An 18571-nucleotide genomic window follows, 5' to 3' on the forward strand; every position below is an offset into this window, starting at 1 on the left:
TGTTGATAACCATTCTCAGTTTTCCCTAGAGGTTGTGCATGATGGTAGGAAACAAGTATAAATGAGTGCATTTCTGATTTCATCCTCTAAATCGTGTTTGTATCCTCTCCTGTCTCACTAGATCCTTTCTAAAATAAGACCACCAGAATGCACTCAGTACTCAAGCTAGGATACAATCAATGCACAATACAGGATTATTTCTTGTCCTCTTTGTTGCTGGGCTTTAGCAGTTTTATTTCACTGATTATCAATGAGCTGCTGTTACGATGAGAAATGTCACATTGAACGATTCCAAATAGTTGTGACCAAAAAATGGCATTATGTGAGAATAATCCTTTTTACCCTGAAGGTAGCATTTTTGGATGCGATAAGAATCCGTGCCAAGTTTGGCATGTTCCTATTTAATATTGCAGCAATGGTCCATTTCCCTATAATGATGTGTACCTAGTGTTAAATGTAATAAGGTATTTCACATTGCCGCCAAACAGGTTCATCATCCTGTACAGTCTTACAACTGGAAACAATGGAAAGAATGCCAGCATTTAAACTCAGGTTGCTTGATAAATACTTAGAAATTGATGACTGAGAGGCTAACAGTGAACAAGAACAAGCAGTTTAGTTGATCCTTGCTCATAGATTACGTTCACCAGACTAAGCCTGATAAATGCAGAACAATTGCCCAGAAAACATTGTGCTTGGATAAGGATTTCTGCAAACAATAGATAAAAGCTGACAATTTGTAAATGTTGTAACATAGTCCATTCAATCCACCATTCAGTAATTCAATTTAAAACAAAAATGAACAGAATGTTTAGTTTTTCATCAATGAAAATACAATTTCAACATTTACTTCTACTACAAAGTAAAACCCAACAGTTGGTTGATTTTGTTTAGCATGTTGATGGGAAAGTTTTTAACTTGGTTCAGATGTTTACTGATTTAATTGTTGAGCAGGGTGGGGAGAGGGGTGGGTCTGGGTGAGATGCTCTTCGGAAGGTCAGTGTGGACCTGACGGGCTGAATGACCTGCTTCCACACTGGAGGGATCCTGTTACTCTTACATTTTCACAAATTATTTGGAAAACAGGTATGTAGAAAATTGAGGAAAAAGCACATAATTCTAAGCAGCCAATGTCTCATTTGTGGCAGATTCCAAATTGAAGTAATCTTCCCCAGGCTGTTATTTTTGCATAAGCTCAGAAACTGTCTTAACGGCAAATTAAGATTGAATACAAACATGATGTCACCTTATGTCATTTGTTTTTCTGTATCTATTACACATTTCAAATGTAATTACAGAAACAACTAAGGTAGCATTTCTTATCAAAACAAACAGCTCCATCATGTTGACTGAAGGCAGCCTGTATCTTCTTACTGGTTGTGTCACTGCAGTTGACCCAAGTTAGTGTTGCAGACAATAATGACTCATTTCAGCAAACACTGATGCACTCAATTTTGTTTACAAATAGAAGCAAACGAGCAGACAAATGTGACGAGGGCACTATGTGTAGTGCTAAATACCGCAATTGGGGAAGGAGTGTGGAATATGACTGGAAAATGGAAACAGGAAAATTACTCTCTTTGCTCTGGTGATACGTGCCATGAATTCTTTAAAAGAACTGGAAACTGGAAATTGGCAAGATATTCAGATGAGGCGAAAGTTCCAGCTTTGACTACAAAGGCAACGCTGATGATAACTGTGCCTATTTTGAAAAGTGTCTTTCTCTACCAATACCCACCCATAAGTGTCTGCTCAAACTTGTTTAGATACTGGTAAAGCAACATTTGTCAAAAGTCAGTCAAATCGGAGAGGATTTTAAAATATATTCTTTTAAAATAATTTTTCTTTCGCTTTAAAATACTTTCTTTTGATAAGCCTTTAGGTTTAAGTTTAAATCACAAAAGAAAATAGCATTTTTCAGTCAATATGCTGATTTGAATTAATCAAGATTAGCCACACAAAATATTCATACTGAAGTACTGAAGAATACATAGCATAAACAAAAGTTACTTTTAACATTGCTAAAATGTATCATTTTGTATCCTTGCATCCAAAAGAACCAGTTTAATCTTAAAAATCTCCATGACAGCCTGGAAAAGGGTGGTGATCGATAATTCCTACATGTGATTAATTCACCACTGAGGCACAGTCATTTAATAGGTGGGTCCTAATTACAGTGCAACAATCCTAAAACAAATGCAAAAGATCACAGAAATGATAGCTGTGCTCAAAGTAAATTGTACTGGCAATGATTATTTGTGCCAGTTACAACAATTCTAACTTAAGTGTTGGGAAAAAAAAAGCATATTTCCAGCAAAGCCTCAGGCGGATCTTGAGTCACACACAGATCAAACTGGGTGAAGATGGCAGATTTACTCTCTTACTCGATGTTCGTGAACCAGATGGATACTTATAACAATCCATGATGATTTCAGGGTCACAACGGCCAAAGACTAACATACATTCTGATTTTATTACTTCACTTACCCTATGCCCTTAGATACTTACCTCACCCATCCTACCTTCTTGCACACCTACACATTCACTTGTGAGTCATGCACCCACCCTCATTCACTAACCTTTGCTGAATAACTGTTTGCATGTCCCAGAAATGATACCAGGTGGGAATGAAATGGTGAAGAGGATGTAAAGAAGATTGAACTTGGTTTAGACAAGTTGAGTGAGTCAGTAATTACATGGCATATGCAGTGTAACATGGATAAATATGTATTATCCACTTTGGATGGAACAACAGAATGGCTGAATATTATTTCCATGGTTTAGATGAGGGAAGATTGATGTACCAAGTGACCTGAATATCCTTACACACCAGTCACTGAAAGCAGTTACGAAAGCAAATGGCATATTGGCCTTCAGTGCAAGAGGGTTTGAGTACAGGAGAAAGGAATCCTTACTGCAGCTGTACAGGGTTTTGGTAAGACCACAGCAGGAGTAATGTGTGCAGTTTTGGATTCCATATCCAAGAAATAGAAAGAGTGCAGTAAAGATTCACCCAACTATTTATCTGGATAGCAAGGTTATCTTATGAGGTATGTCGATTGAGTTAACTGGATCTGGATCTGTGTTCACTGGAGTTTAGAAGAATGAGAGTGGATTGCATTAAAACACATACATTTTTGACAAAGTTGGAAAGATAGGAATGATGTTTTCTCTGAGTAGGGCTCCTGAATAAGAGATCAAAATCTCAGGATACAAGGTAGGTCACATTTGGACTGAGATATGGAGAAATGTCTTCACTCAGTTGGAGGTGAACCTGTGAATTCTCTGTTACAAAAGCTGGCAAAATTGCTCAAAATACTCAAGAAAAAAAAATCAATAGATTTCTGGAGTAGACAGTGTCAAGGCATATGGGAAGAGAGTGAGACTGGCATTGAGATAGAATGTGGAATGGTACTTACAATGTGGAATGGTCGGGTGAGCTGAAGGGGCCCAATGGAATACTCCTTTTTTCTAGGTTTCTGTTGCTAAAGCTTTACAAGTGTTTCAGGGAATTACCAAAATAAGCAGCTGTTTTGGTAGTGAGGGGTGTGGCTCTGTCGCCAACCAGTCTCCAGGAGTGGAAGACTCAGACAGAAATCTAACAATATGGAGTGGTGTGAGGGTTACTGATGACCAATACTGGTGGATCAAGTAGGTCTTTGAACAAGGGCAGGCTTTGGATGGAATGGACCCGATTGCAGCTGATGTGGAGGCAAAGGGTGGATGCTCAAGGTAGGGAGCCAGCTGAGGCAATTGGTTGAAGAACCTCTATGATAACATGCATAGTGGAGTTGAGCTGCATATCAGAAGGTTTGGTGTTTGTAGTTTGCCTGTTCAAGGGCCTCAAACTGCAGTGGGGGTGGCAAGGCTGGAATGTGCCTCTCACTACAGACTTAATCAGGGTGGAGATGAGTGTGAGATGGAGTCCCCATCAGACACCACTTTGTGGGACGAAATGCCCTGCCTCATAAAACATTTTAGTTAAACTTATTCTTTCATGGAGTGTGGATGTCACTGGCAAGGACAGCATTTGCGACCCATTTCTAAGGACATTCAGAGGGCACTTAAGACCAACTACATTGCTTGGCTCTGGAGTTACATCCAAGAGTGTGGTGCTGGAAAAGCACAGTCGGTCAGGCAGCATTCGAGGAGAAGGAAAATCGACGTTTCTGGCAAAAGCCCTTGATCAGGAATTCCCTTCATCTGAAATTACATGTGGGCCAAACCAGATAAGAATGGCAGATTTCCTTCCCAAAAGAGCATTTTTATTTAACGATAATCATTTATAGTTATCACTTATTGAAACTAGCTACTGATTCCACATTTTATGGACTGAATTTAAATTCCACCAGCAGCTGGGGTGGGAGCTCATGACTACTTCATCCATCACCCTAATTTTTCAACAAATGTTTCAGCGAATGCAGCAGAAATTTCCCCAAGCTGGATGCAAAACAGATAATTTGGTCAAGATAATTTGCCATGCGGGGGGGGAAGGCACAAACTTTCTGGAACTAGCAAAGTACAAAATGATTAATGTACTTTCAGCAAAACACAATGACTGATAATGGAGTACAAGTGCGAAGTCTGGATCTCCCTGCGGCCAGACAGCCAGTGAGAGACCCTGTGTTGCTTCACCTTGGGAAGACCCACCAAGCCACACACAATGGCAAGGCCTAAGGACTGGACGGCCTACTTATCACGAGCTGTCAGTCAAAAGCCAGCATCTCTTGTGGAACCTCACCACATCACCACTGCCTCCAAAAGTGTCACAACAACATAGATAACTCAGTTCACAAGGTGAAAGGGGAGCGTTACTACAGCGGAGGTCACAGGTTAACAAAAAAGTCCGGAGGTCTGGTTGGAGATGGAACCACAGTCCTAACTACAGAAAGACTGGCCCGATTTGGTTATTCCCTGAAACACTGTAAATCTTTAGCAATGTAAATTAGAGATAACTGACTTGAACAGCTTCACCTACCTTGCACACTGCAGGGCGACAAAATCACGTGTAACTGGGTTAGTCCCAGCGGAATGAGGCCTCCTTCTGCTCAATTCATCACTGAAGGAGGTCAGTTGGCAGCAAGGTAGGAAGCTTTACTGAGGCCTTTCCTTGCCCCTGGAATTAAACTCCAGCAGAGGTTGTTCAGCATGCCAACACGTTGCCAAATTAAATGCTTGCTGAGCTCACCCCCAGAGAGGGGAGAAGATTCCATTGCCTATTTCAAAAGTGTCTCATCAGCTGTAAAGCACTTGGAACAGCCCAGGATCATAAATGCAAGCCTTTCTTTTTGGCAGAGCTTGTTTGAATACTAGCTTGCATTATTCAGTTTGATTGGTAAACATTTTCACAGGAGATTATTGGAGCCAATTGTTGTTCCCCAGGTTGGTGCTTTGTGTTCTGCATTTGTTCCCTAAATACTTAGGCAATTCCATCACTCAAAAATAAACAATATTGGAATAATGTTCATTGCAGAAGGATAATTTCAAACAAATATTATGCAGCAAATGCACAAGAACTTTCCCCAAAGTGCATATAAAATTGTGGAAACAGATAACCTGGCTAAAATAAGCAGTTTGAAAAGGAAAAAAAATCTGTTTGCTACAAAGATGTTATTGTAATATCAAGTAGATCATTATTTAAATTTTCACACTTTCCAGATTAAGAGAAACATTGAAACATAAAGCAGCATTCCCTGAGTGTCTTACTTCACAGTACACTTAAGTAATAAAGTGCTCAGAGATGCATTGCAACTCGCGTGGAATAAGAGACCATGCTTGCTGATGAAAATGCAAGCTTGGCAAGTGACTCATTTCAGAATTATAAGCAATGTGCCTTACTCCAGAGAAAGGAAAGTAACAATGAATATGCAAATGTAAAGCTGCAAACACACATTCCCCTCTAAACTGAGGTTTTCATAGGTCACATGGTTAGGACCTGTTTCTGGTGGAATCATGGTGGTCCCAGAGTTTGGTCTGTACCTGTCCAGTCTGGATGACTCAGGAGTCTTTTAAAAGTGGAGGATGGGTCCTAATTCTGGGATTCCCAATCAAATTCCCAGGCTTTCCAATCACCAGTCATGACTTTTAAGGATCCATGCTGGTTTGGTCCATGAACTCGCACACGCAACTCCCAAATGGGCTGCTTTGTTGCAGAGATAGATGTGACTCAGTCCCTTAATGACTATGAAGATGGGCCAGGCTTTTATTACACTCATGGTTTACAACACTTTTGATGCTGTGACCCACCGCCTGCATGAGGACAATCTTTTGCAAGTAACATCAAAAGCTCCTCATCATGTCCCCCAACATTATGCAGGTTACATGTTCCCCACTCCCACACTGAACTTTACCTGTCAACTCAACCCTTCTGGTCCTTTAAAGACTCCGGCATTTCTAAGCTCATTCAGCCACTACAGAGAAGCAATGCACCCCACAATGACAGTAGTTTTATTTTAAAAATTGTTAAAGAAGTTAATTATTCATTATTTTCTACTTTCTTAAAACAAACTATTTTGACCAACTGCTAATAAAAGTGTCAATCATCCAATACCTTTAAGGTATCATAGCAAAAACTTCACGCATTTGAAACCTTTTAAACATATCAATAAATACTGTCAAATTGACAGAAAAGAGCAGTGAGTCAAAGTTGTTAATCAAGTGGTGATTTCCCAGGATCTCAGATATTTCCACAAAGTAATGGAAGTCTGGCTTGGGGGCATGGCTCAGAGACTAGACATTCATTGCTCTGCTGAAACAGCTGTGTTCCTGTTAGAGTTAGAGCGCTGGCTTTTGGATCTTCAGTGGTCCAGAATGGGAGAAATATGTTGGCATGGATGGTACATAGACAGAGTGTGGAGTGGTGGGGGTGTAAACATTGAAGTGATCTCTTGGCCACTCTCTGCACATTTCGGCTCACTCAAAATGCTGTTTCCTGCATCTTCACTTGTACCAAATGTTATTCAGCTACCACCTTACATTCACTTGATGGGCATTGGCTCAAGTCCTGGTAATGCCTCTATTTTAAATTTCCCCTCTTTAATTTCATGTTGACAGGCAAGGCTACTAACTTTATAGAACCAAGACAGGTGGATAGGCTTTCACAGAAGGTAAGACATGCAAAATACCCCCAAGAGACCTTGGAAAATCAGATTAGTCTCTGTTAGCCTTTCATTACAAAGGCAGTAAAGAATGAATGAAAGCAATGCTGGTATTAATAACATTCCATGAAAAAATAAAGAATTTCACCCACTTATGAACAATAACATTTCAGTACACGATCTCTTCTGCATAACATTGACCAGTAATTCACGGCTGGCTCAACCTGCATAGTTTGGCATGATCTAACTGAAGGATGGAACAATCTCAAGGGGCTGAATAACCTCATACTGGTTTCCATTTCTTCACAGTCACTTTTGTGGAGTAAAACATTACATATGCTCATAACTTGCAAAATTCCCACACTACTGCTAGCATTTGAAAAATTTTCACACTGAATATTAAAATTACAGATACATTCAGGGTTATTGAACACTGAGGATTAAGTGTACTCAGGTGTACTTGAACATTAATGAATTATGTATTTCCAGTCAAAAATGCTTATTTAGTTCAGAAGAATAAACTGTCCTTTGCATCATAAATCATCACGAAGAGATCAGTCAATTAGATCCCTCTGCTGTCAGTTGTGGCAAACCTTTTAATTCCAGCAGAATTAGACAGGCACAGATTTCCTTTAATGATGGATTTCCTCCTCTGGCAAAGTGAGAGCAGTAAATACAGGTCAAAGCTCTGCTGCTAATGAGGTAAGAAAAAGTTGTCTGTGATGAATAATTCTACAGTGGATGTCCTGACAATGCACTAAGTTTTCATCTCCTCCTCCAGGTTCCCTTCAATTTTATCCAATGCTTTCTTGCAGCAGCAACTGAATGCATTGCCCATGATTTCCCAACCCCATCACTTATAGTTTTGCTTAAAATTGCGCTGCCATCTCGCTCCATCTCCACTTTCCATCAAAGTAAGTCAGCCGCAAGCTCCTTCTTCCAAGTAGAAGCAAACAAACTAATCATGGTGCTGCATGACTTCAGATATATGCTGTTCTGTTTGTAATATTCCCTGAAACCTGTTCTCACTGTAGTTTGAGACTACCACATGCAGTGCCGTTATGGTTTGTATGGTTTTGAAGTCGTGAAATAGCACAAAGCCTCGACTCCTGAGTGAGGGATTTATCAACAATTTGCTACAAAATAAATTAACCATTACTCTATCAAGGAAATGTATTTGTCCAGGCCACCTAACTAAGTCATATTGGTGTTTTGAAGGTGGTGCCAACGTGATCTATTTACACTGGAACAAGAGTCTTTATGAAAGATTGTAGTTTGAGTCCAGGTTCTGCATCGCACATACAGCATATAACCAAATTGAGACCCCCAAGAATCAAAGGAAATTAGTTTGTGCAAGCCTTTCATTGCATGGGCAGTTAGGGATGGGCAAAAGCAAAGCTGGTATTAATAACATTGCATGAAAGATTAAGAACTTAATCCATTTAAAACAATAACTTTTCAGTATACATTTTCTTCTGCATAACTTTGACCATTGATTCAGTGCTGGCTCAACCTTTTACAGTTTGCCCGGTTACCAAGCCGATATGGTAAAATAGTAAACAAAAAGGTTCTGAAGGGTGGGGGCTGCAAATTTTGGGTTTTTTTTTTTGCAGCTCTTTAATGTTCCAAGCAACTGCAAAGAAAAGCAAAGGGGTATCTTCACAAATAATCAAAAAGTAGGTAGTTCCTGCTTCTTAACTGCTCTACTTAAATATTAAAAGTGTTCACTTTTCTCATTATGGTGTTCCTTTTTTTTAAACTGGTGTCTCTTGATAACATCTTCTTGTTCTGTTTAAAGGGTATAGAATTGCAATGTTAAGTACTCTGTCCAGTTCAGATACTCACTGACCTATGAAATGTTACTTTCATTTCCTTTAAGCATCATGACATTCCTAGCATCTGCAATTTTTGAGTGGCTAAATTTTTGAATCATGGAAGTAACTGCCTAAAAGTGTGAGAACAGAGTTAAAGCTCTGAGAGATTGAAAACCTTAGTTTACCTAATGCACTGGTAACCCATGATCACCAGAATGGAAGCATCAGCAAGAATGATGACATTCTCTCTGGGCTGATCAACAGCTTAAGATCATCAGATATGACATCAAGACTTATTCTGGTGTGTTACTATATCAACAGTGCACAGAACAGAACCACCTGCATCATCATGTCCTCAGTCCACTATAACTATAAATTGTGCGGAATTGATGGAGAGCTTGTGCGCTAAAGTTATACACTATTTCAGGAAAAGAAGAAATTCACATTCATAGATGACAAAATCAAAATGTTTTCCATTTGGTTACCATTTCTGCCATTTGCCTCCCTTTACCACCATCTTCAAACATTTCCAAGTGGCAAATGATTAGGCTGTCTCATACTATTTAATCCTACGATTATCTAGATGCAGAGGTATCAGTATTGATTTTGACACAGTTAAAATATAAATTTTACATTAATTTGTCGAGATGGTGCAAAAGGAAAAAGAAAATGCTTTTCATCGAAGCTTCCAGTTGCTTGTTGTAGGCACTAACCCAGTTTGGAAAATGGTTACAAATTGTCTTCTTCACATGCTAGGAGTGTGCGTCAGAAACTCAGACTCAACTACATAATAGTTTTACATTGTGGCTTCAATTACCAGCAACACCTTGCCCAGGTGACAAGATGTTGTTGGTGTACTATTTAATTAATGGAGAATTACAATCAAAGTCCATCCTGTCACAGTCCACCCACATACGTGCATGCCTGCCAGAACAGGCCATGAAACAGTGTATGGCTGATGCTTTATGTATTTTTTCCCTGTTTCTGTTCCATAGAAAATCAATTTTCATTGCAGCGTTAATGCTGAAATGTGGTTGAATATAAGTGATTTACACCGGGTGTTGGAAAGTAGAGGAGAAATAGTTCTCATGGTGACTTTATTACAAACTTGCCATCACAGTAATCAGCCTATTTACCAGATATATAGTTAGTTTGCACAATGACAAATTACAACGATTCTCATTGGCGATGGTTTTAATGAGAAGTTAAATCATTAAAAGTTAAAAAAAGAAAACGGATAAAATAATCTCTCTCTTAAATTGAACAAGGAAACACATTTGTCCACTACTTAGATAACACACTGTTTGGGATGAAAGCATTTTGTAATACAATTTCATCTTCACTGTTATAACCATGGCAATGTTATTGAGTGGCGTGAAGAATTGGCATATACCATTTCCTATATGAAAAGTAATAATATCCATAAATCCTCTGCTGATTTTCCACAGCTCCGTGCTATACACATTTTTCATACCTACTAGCCTTTTCCATGCAGGGCATGCTGTCTAAGTGAGAATCACAAGAGATTTCTGCACAGGCTACACAACCAGGAGAGATAAGCAACCCCTACGGGGTGAAGTCATGCAATTCCACCTTTCACAATAAGATCTGCTTCGATTCTGCTACACTGTACTGAAAAAGCACTGAACTGCAGATTGATTTTTTAAAGAGTCAGCTACCTGATCTGATAATCATTTTGTTCTGTTGTTCCTTCCCAACATCCACCCCTCCTCAAAACTGTTTTGTGTGGTTTTTAGTTGATTGTATCATGAATCTTATGTTTAGTATATGTATTTGAAGCAAACAACTCAAACAAAACCCCTGAACTATCTCTCTGGACAGTTGTATCTACCACCTGTTTCTCACATGTAAGAGAATAATCTGGCTCTGGTTCAAGAAAACCTGGCTAAGCTATCTCTCAGGATATACACATACTCACGAATGTATTTTAAAGTGACTCTGCTACCTACCTTCAAAACAGCCATACAGAACAGAAGGAGGTCATTTGGTCCATCATAACTGTGCCAGCTCTTTGAAAGATTTACCTGTTGATTACACTTCTCTTTCTCCCATTCTTTATATTTTCCTCTCTGATTAAGTATACATGATTCCCTTTCTAAAGTTATCTTTGAATCTGTTTCCACCAGCATTTCAAACAATGTGCTTCAGATCATAGGAATGTGCTGAGCAAAAGTAAATCTCAGTAACTACTCACTGGATTTTTTGCCAATTATCAGAATCAGTGTCCCTTTGGTTACTGACCCTCCTGCCACTGGAAATGTATTCTCTCCATTTACTCTCTCAAAAAAACTGAATCTTCAACATCTCAATAAAATCTCCTCTTAATAAACTTTTATCTAAAGGGAACAGTCCCAGCTTTACTGGTATTGCCATATAGAGTCATACTGGCAAACAACACAGAAACAGACCCTTCAGTCCAACATGTCCATGATGACCAGGTTTCCCATACTAAACTAATTCCATTTGCCTGCATTGGGCTCATATTCATCTACACCTTTTCTATTCATGGACCTGTCCAAATGTATTTTAAATATTGAAACTGTACCTGCATCTACCACTTCCTTTGACAGGTCATTCCATATACCCACGAAAATGTTGCATCTCAGATCCCTTTTAAATCCTTCCCCTCTCACCAAAAACCTATGTTCCCTAGATTTGAACTCCCTTATGGCACAGTGGCTCAGTGGTTAGTACAGCTGCCTCACAGCACCAGGAACCAGGGTCTCATTCCACCCTCGGCTGACTGTCTGGATGGAGTTTGCACGTCCTCCCCATATCTGCGTGGGTTTCAGCCGGTTTCTCCAGTTTGCTCCCACAGTCCAAAGATGTGCAGATTAGGTCGATTAGCCATGCTAAACTGTCTGTAGTGTTCAGGGATTTCCAAACTAGCTGGATTAGACATAGGAAATGCAGAATTATAGGGTAGGGGGTTGGGTGTGGGTGGGATGCTCTTCTGAGGGTTGAAGTGGTCGATGGGCTGAATGGCCTGCTTCCACACTGCAGAGATTCTATGATCCTACCCAAGAGAAAAGACCTTGGCTATTCACCTTATCAATGCCCCTCATGATTTTATAAACCTCTGTTATGTCATCCCTCAATATCCTACACTCCAGGGAAAAAGATCCCAGCCTATCCAACCTCTCCTTTTAACCTACAAACCCTCCAGTTCCAGTAACATTGTTATAATTTTTTTCTGCACCCTTTTCAATTTAATAATATCCTTCTTAAAACATGGCAACTAGAACTATGCACAGTACTCCAAAAGTGACATCTTCCATGTCCTGTACAGCCTCAATGTAAGATCCCAATTCCCATAATTAATGTTGTGACCAATGAATGCCTTCTTCACCACCCTCTCTACCTGTGATGCCACTTTCAATGAACAATGTTCCTGAACCCCTAGATCTCCCTGTACCTGATGCCCTTCATCCCTGGAACTATTCATAAAATAACTCATAGTTTAAAGGCACGAGGACCGGAAAATTCCCAGGAGCATGCTTCAACTGTGTACAATTAGCAGAACTCAGTTTTAGAAGCACCAAGTGTGGTGCAATGAGAGCAGCACTTTTGGGTTTCAAAAGGGGAAATTTTGGTCAGGATGCTTGTTCCTGATTGTATTTCAAGCATTACAGCTGGTAACATTATAGCATCAGATTGGCCTCACAAGTACAATAGCCATTCTGAGATTTTGTTAGGCTAATCCAATAACCAACTTTCTAGTCCCCATGCTGAAGAAGAGCCATTAATCTATGAGGTATTTTATGAGTAGTTCTAGGGATGAAGGGCATCAGTTATAAGAGAGATCTGGGGGTTCAGGAACATAGATGAAGGGTTTTCGCTCAAAACATTGATTCTCCTGCTCCTCACATGCTGCCTGACCTGCTGTGCTTTTCCAGCACCATACTCTCAACTCTAAACTCCTGCATCTGCAGTCCTCACTTTTGCCTATTGTACCAAAGGAACAACTCGCCTGATGCCATGCCCCCACTTCCTCCCCTTAGACCCACACATGCTTCTTTTTCAGATAATAATCCAAGTCCCTCTCGAATGCTGTGATTAAGCTCGTGTCCACCCACTCTCAGTCAGTGCATCACAGATGCTAAACACCCGCATGAAAACGTTTCTCCTCGTGACTGCATAGCTTTTTATTTTGCCGATAACCTTAAACCTATACTTTCTGGCTCTCTATCATTTTACAATTTTAAAAATCACACAACATCAGGTTATAGTCCAATAGGTTTATTTGGAAGTACTAGCTTCCAAATAAACCTGGTGGGCAGTAATCTGGTGTTCTGTGATTTTTAACTTTGTCCACCCCAGTCCAACACCAGCACCTCCACATCATTCTACAACTTGATAACACCATTTCCCTTCCTACTCATCCAGACCCTTGATTATTTTGAATACCTCTGTCAAGTCTTCTCTCCACCTTCTTTTGTTCAAGAACAGCCTAATTTCTCCAACCTCATCTATCTAACTGAAGTTGTTTACCCTGGATGCTGTGGCAGTATTATTGCCCATGTAGTTTAACTGAGTCACAACTATTGCATATTGAAATTTTTTCTCAGTTTCCCTTGTGGATGACTTGAAGATACAACTCGTGGTTGAAAATTTTTGATAGTCTCTGCCTTTTTTTTAGATTCTTGCTCACTCTTTCTGCTTAAATAATGGCCTGATTAGGATTTCTGCAGCAGCTCAATAAACATGTGTCGTGAAAGCAACAGGAGGTTAAGCCAATAGGGTCAGATAAAGTAGAATATGAGGAGGCTTGCTTAGTACACAAATACTAGCATTCTTCATTTGAGCCTCGGATTGTCTCCGTGCTTTAAATTCTGCACAACTTCAGTCAAGCTTTCAGAAGAAAATTGAAGCAATTTTTCAACAAAAATCAAAACATGAGAGCCATTCTAATCTAACTTGTCCACTGAGCAGTTGATGGAATTGAGCAATTGATGGAATTGAGCACAATGATGATTAGTGAATATGAAATATGACAGCAGATAAGACTAGTGTACAATGCAAACCAATAGAATTCCTATCTGACACATTAGATTAATAGAAAGATTTGCATTTATATAGCATCCTTTAGGAGCTCAGCATATCCCAAACTGCTTTGCAGTTAAGTACTTTTTCAGTGTAATCACAGTTATAGTGTATAAATAAAGCAGTCAATTTCCCTTTAAAAAGTGCTGATTGAGGAATAAATATTGGGTAGCCCAATGGGGTCAATACTTCTTCAAAATAGTGCCATGAACTATTTTAGACCAATCAAGGGATCTTGGTTTAACATCTTGGCTGTGAAACTGCACCTCTGACACTGCAGCATGCCTTCAGACTTTTGTGCTCAATTTCAGGAATGGCACTTTGCCAACTCTGGGAATTTTTGAGTGCACACTGGCTGTCACAATTACAATACTGGATAAATTGCATAGTTTATTTGTTTGTCGTAGAGGGCTTTGAGCGATCTATTGGCTAAACAATGTTCTGTGAAAATGCTATGTATTTTTCTGTTTACCCTACTGTTTTGCAAACTAGTATTTCACTCTAGCAAATCAATTAATTTCATTAACATTATGGAAATTAATAATAAAATAAGTGATCATAATCCAGAACAAATATTTATTTTATTGCACTGGAAATGAGTTATTCACCAAGGTTTAACTCAGCACAGAAAAAGAAACAAAATATGATCTTACTTTTAACCTTTTTTCTATTAATGATTAACCAATTTTACTTTTCTGATCAACAGAATTTCTTTTTTTGCCTCTGTAACGTTATTAATAAAGACAGGAGCTTAGTTTCCTGACCTTGGTTTCATTAATTCCAGATTTGCGAATGATTTAAACCTGCTCTAATAGAATAATTAAAGAAAACTCAACAGATTCTATTTGAATGTATATATTTGTCATTTAAAGGTTTTCTTTGTATATTGTTTCATGAAAAATAGAAATTGGGTAAGAAAAAATGTCGTATTAACACATCTCAAGAGGAAATTCAACCCGATGGGAATCATTTCTGTTTATTCTCTCAAGTGAATAACCTGCACAACAAGATAGTTATAAAATCACACATTATTTGCCCCTACCTCTGGACCAAGGGTTCCAAGTCCCTTCCACCCTGGACATGTGTCATAGCATGTCTGAACAAAATAACTAACTGATTAAAATAACTACAAAAATGATGAATTAAAAATAAAAATCTCACAAATTAGAGGATGTAAATGTAAGTATTTGAGGGTAAATTCATGTCAGCATTTTTACTGTTGGGCCACATGGAAAGTTCCATATTACAGCCCCCTTTAGACACACAACATAGACTTTTTTAAGGTAAGATTTCAAGTTCTTCTGTTGTCATTAAAAGACAAAACATGCTTCATGAAATTCATAGCGAAGTTTACTCTTTATTTTACAGTGAATTCACTGGAGGAATAAAGGAGTGTTCTGATGGGCTAAGAGATTCAAGAGAATATGATTATTGAGCTCTGCTGGATATTGGACACTGAACCAGGTCAAAATGTGACTTGATTGTGAAGTCTTCCACAGCTGAGCAGCTACTTTCCAGGCTTAGAAATGAAAACTTGGAACACTAATGAATTGCCCGGGGATAATTACTCTTTGGGTAACCCTACCATGCTTGGCACAGTGCAGTCAGTGGAGGGAGGAAGATAAGTCTTTTTTTGGTTAGTGAAGAGATGGGAAGTAGTTACAGTAAGTGAAAAAGATATGTCTCCCTCCTTTTACTGTTAATATCCCTTCCTTCCACTTTCTCATCAATCCAGATCAAGATAGCACCTGGAGACCAACCTGCACATCTCCAACAACGCTGCCTTGAAACTGATTACTGATCACAAGGACAATGGCTCAGTCTAACATCCCCTCACCCCTGGGCAATGTACCCAATAAATAGGCAGTTGGATTTAAGATAATCATGGAAGATATTCTAAAACAAAAATTTATTGATAGACAAGATTCATAATAAGTAATTTGGCAGTATGTGTGTGTGTGTAAATTTTCAATAACAATTTATGCTCATTTGCTTTTATGACAAACTAATTCACATTTAGTGTCACAAATGTTACTGTTTGGACTATATCCAAAACACTTGACAGAGCCTGTATTTTTTTTAAAGAAATTCCAGTAGTTGTTTCCACACTGTAAGTAATCTATTCTAATTTAATCTTAAACCAGGAGAGGTCTATCCCTTACTATCAGATTTGTAATTATCATCATTTTCTCAAAACTATTGCTAAGAAGCTAACTGTATCTATTTTATGCACAACAGTGTGAATGCAGAAGGCAAGATACATAAACAACTGGGGTTGTGTCTTTTTCTTAAAAAAAGTTACTCTGAGAGGTTGAAAGCTATGTATACCTGTGCAGGCATCCATCACCTGTTCCCTCACAACAGTCAGTGTTCACCAGTTCCTTCTTCACTTCTTCCAGTGTTGCCGTGCCCTCCCTGGTAAACTCTAACCTGGGCACTTCTTCCAGCGTTTCCACGTAAAAGACAGTGCGTTGCTGTGTCTGGCACTGCAATGTGCCACCTCTGCTGTGTCCCGGGGGCAGGATGCCATTGAGAGCGCTGCTTTTTTTCCAGGAGCCGATGCCTCTGTCGTGACTGTGATTTTTCAGCCTGTTCTGGCTGGTGCCCCAGTGCTCGAAGCTGTCCTGTTGTTGCTGCTGCTGCTGCTGCTGCTGCTGTGGGCAGCCCCCAGTCCCGCTTGAGCTGGAGGGCGGGTGGTTGAACAGTTTCCAGCGAAGCCGCAGGATGTGTTTCACGTCGAATTCCTTCCTCCCGGAGCCTGACATGTCGTTGCTGTCTGAACTCCTGCTGACTTCGTGTGTGTATGTGTATCAAGTGTAAGAGTTTAGCGAAAATAAAAAAAAGGAGGGAGGTAGGGGGAAGAGGAGGAGGAGTCCAGTTGTATGGAGCGAGGCACAGAGCTGGTGTGTGTGTGTGTGGATGTTTTACATTGGGGGCGCCCAGATTTGAGCGGTGCACACACTAATTGCTGAAACCCTCACTCAGACAGAATGACGAGGTTACCTTGTGAACAATACGATACAACCTGCAGGCAGGGCAGGTGGCTTTACACCTTAAAAGAGTCACCTACAAGCTTCCTCCCCACTTCACGCAGCTGTCTCCAGAGAATTGCATAAAACCAACGAAGAGTCTTTGACAGGTACTGCAAACAATGTGGTCCCTATATATGCACGCTCACACACAACTGTGCTGTCATAGATCTCAGGTCCAAATTGTCACTTCCATCCATCCCTCCCTCCCCCATCTTGTCAGTGACGCAGATGTATTTCAATGAGCCCAGAGAGGTTTTCTGTCTCTTTCTATTTTACAGCATTAATAGTCCTCTGTGTCATTTCACCACCTCGACTGCCAAAGAGTTGTGTGTCAACAACAAGCGTGCAGCAAGTAACAAATGTAGCATCCCACCCTCACCCATGATCCAACGTCGGAGATACACTTGAGTTTATTCCAGTTACTTACTGATTACAAGTGGTTACAGGTTAGTCACAATTAGCAAGAGTGCACGATGCACCCGGAGCTATTAAAGCCAAGTATTAGGAGCTTCTGCCCTGGATGCCAAAAAAAATGAAGGATCAGGCGGCAGCCTTTCACTAATGGATCCAGCCACGGTTAAAACCGTGAGAAAATTTGTAACTAGAACACTTTGGATTAGAGGAAAGCTGAAGAGGATCTGATCAAAATTCAGTCAAAGGGAAGCGAGAAGCAAAAGTGGTTATTCGCAGCGGTTTACAATACATTGCCGGTCATTATAAAATGCGCGAAAGCTGCAAGGATTGTAATTACATTCAAGGCAAGAAAATCAAAATAAAAGCTTGCTAACTGGAGCGGGGGAAGGGGAAGGTAAACATGCCTGTCTCTGTCATAAAGGTCATCTGCGTTCCAAGTGCTCATTTATTCTGCTATCCCTCACTACAGTGAGACATCAAAACTGTCAGCAGAAACCTGAACACATTATGAGAGAGAGAGTGGAATAAGTTCAGTGGTACATGACAGCTCCCCATTGTGACAATCTGCAGCAGTGAAATAATTCCCAGAGGATAAGGGGGGGGGGGGCGTCAGACACATTCATTCGATTTCCATCGCGATTTAGAGAGTCTATTGCTGAGATAATAAATCTATTTATCAGCTTGCATTATGCACAGTGCTAACCTCATGCCAACTTATTTTATACTGTCACCATGCAAAGACACTTTACAACTGCATCAGAACATTCTTTTCTGATCATCAGAATATTATTTCCTGTCACAGTGAAGTTTGACAGTACAGTTTTAAATGGACAATGTAAAATACAGTTGTGTTTAAGAAAGGAACTGCGACATTTGATATAGTTTTTGCAGCCCAGACTCTTGGAACAGGCACCATTACCCTTGCTCTAGTTTCCGTGTAAGTTTAATCTATTTATCATTTGGCTAAACATATCTTAAATCTACATCCCCTGGGATTCATACAATTTCCATCCAATTATAAGAGTTTCCCCCATTCTTTCACAAGTGCGCTTTCACCATTGCCTGAAGTACAAGATTTTAAAGGAACCCATCATCGTTTTTTTCAGTTTTCATTGGGTGATGAATAATTCATGCAAAAAGAAATGGTTAT

General features: G+C 39.7%; 1 protein-coding gene across 1 annotated transcript in view; it reads right to left on the minus strand.

Annotated features, from left to right (window-relative positions):
- The window catches only part of LOC122550513 (kelch-like protein 1), a 423308-nt gene extending 405923 nt beyond the window's left edge, over positions 1 to 17385 (minus strand). The window contains exon 1 of the mRNA XM_043691355.1: positions 16304 to 17385. Coding sequence (XP_043547290.1) covers positions 16304 to 16740 — 437 coding nt within the window. The 5' untranslated portion in view covers positions 16741 to 17385. The remainder of the gene's footprint in view (positions 1 to 16303) is intronic.
- Between the last annotated feature and the right edge of the window lie 1186 nt (positions 17386 to 18571).

This window comes from Chiloscyllium plagiosum, chromosome 6, assembly GCF_004010195.1.
Source record: "Chiloscyllium plagiosum isolate BGI_BamShark_2017 chromosome 6, ASM401019v2, whole genome shotgun sequence".
Taxonomy (NCBI): Eukaryota; Metazoa; Chordata; class Chondrichthyes; order Orectolobiformes; family Hemiscylliidae; genus Chiloscyllium; species Chiloscyllium plagiosum.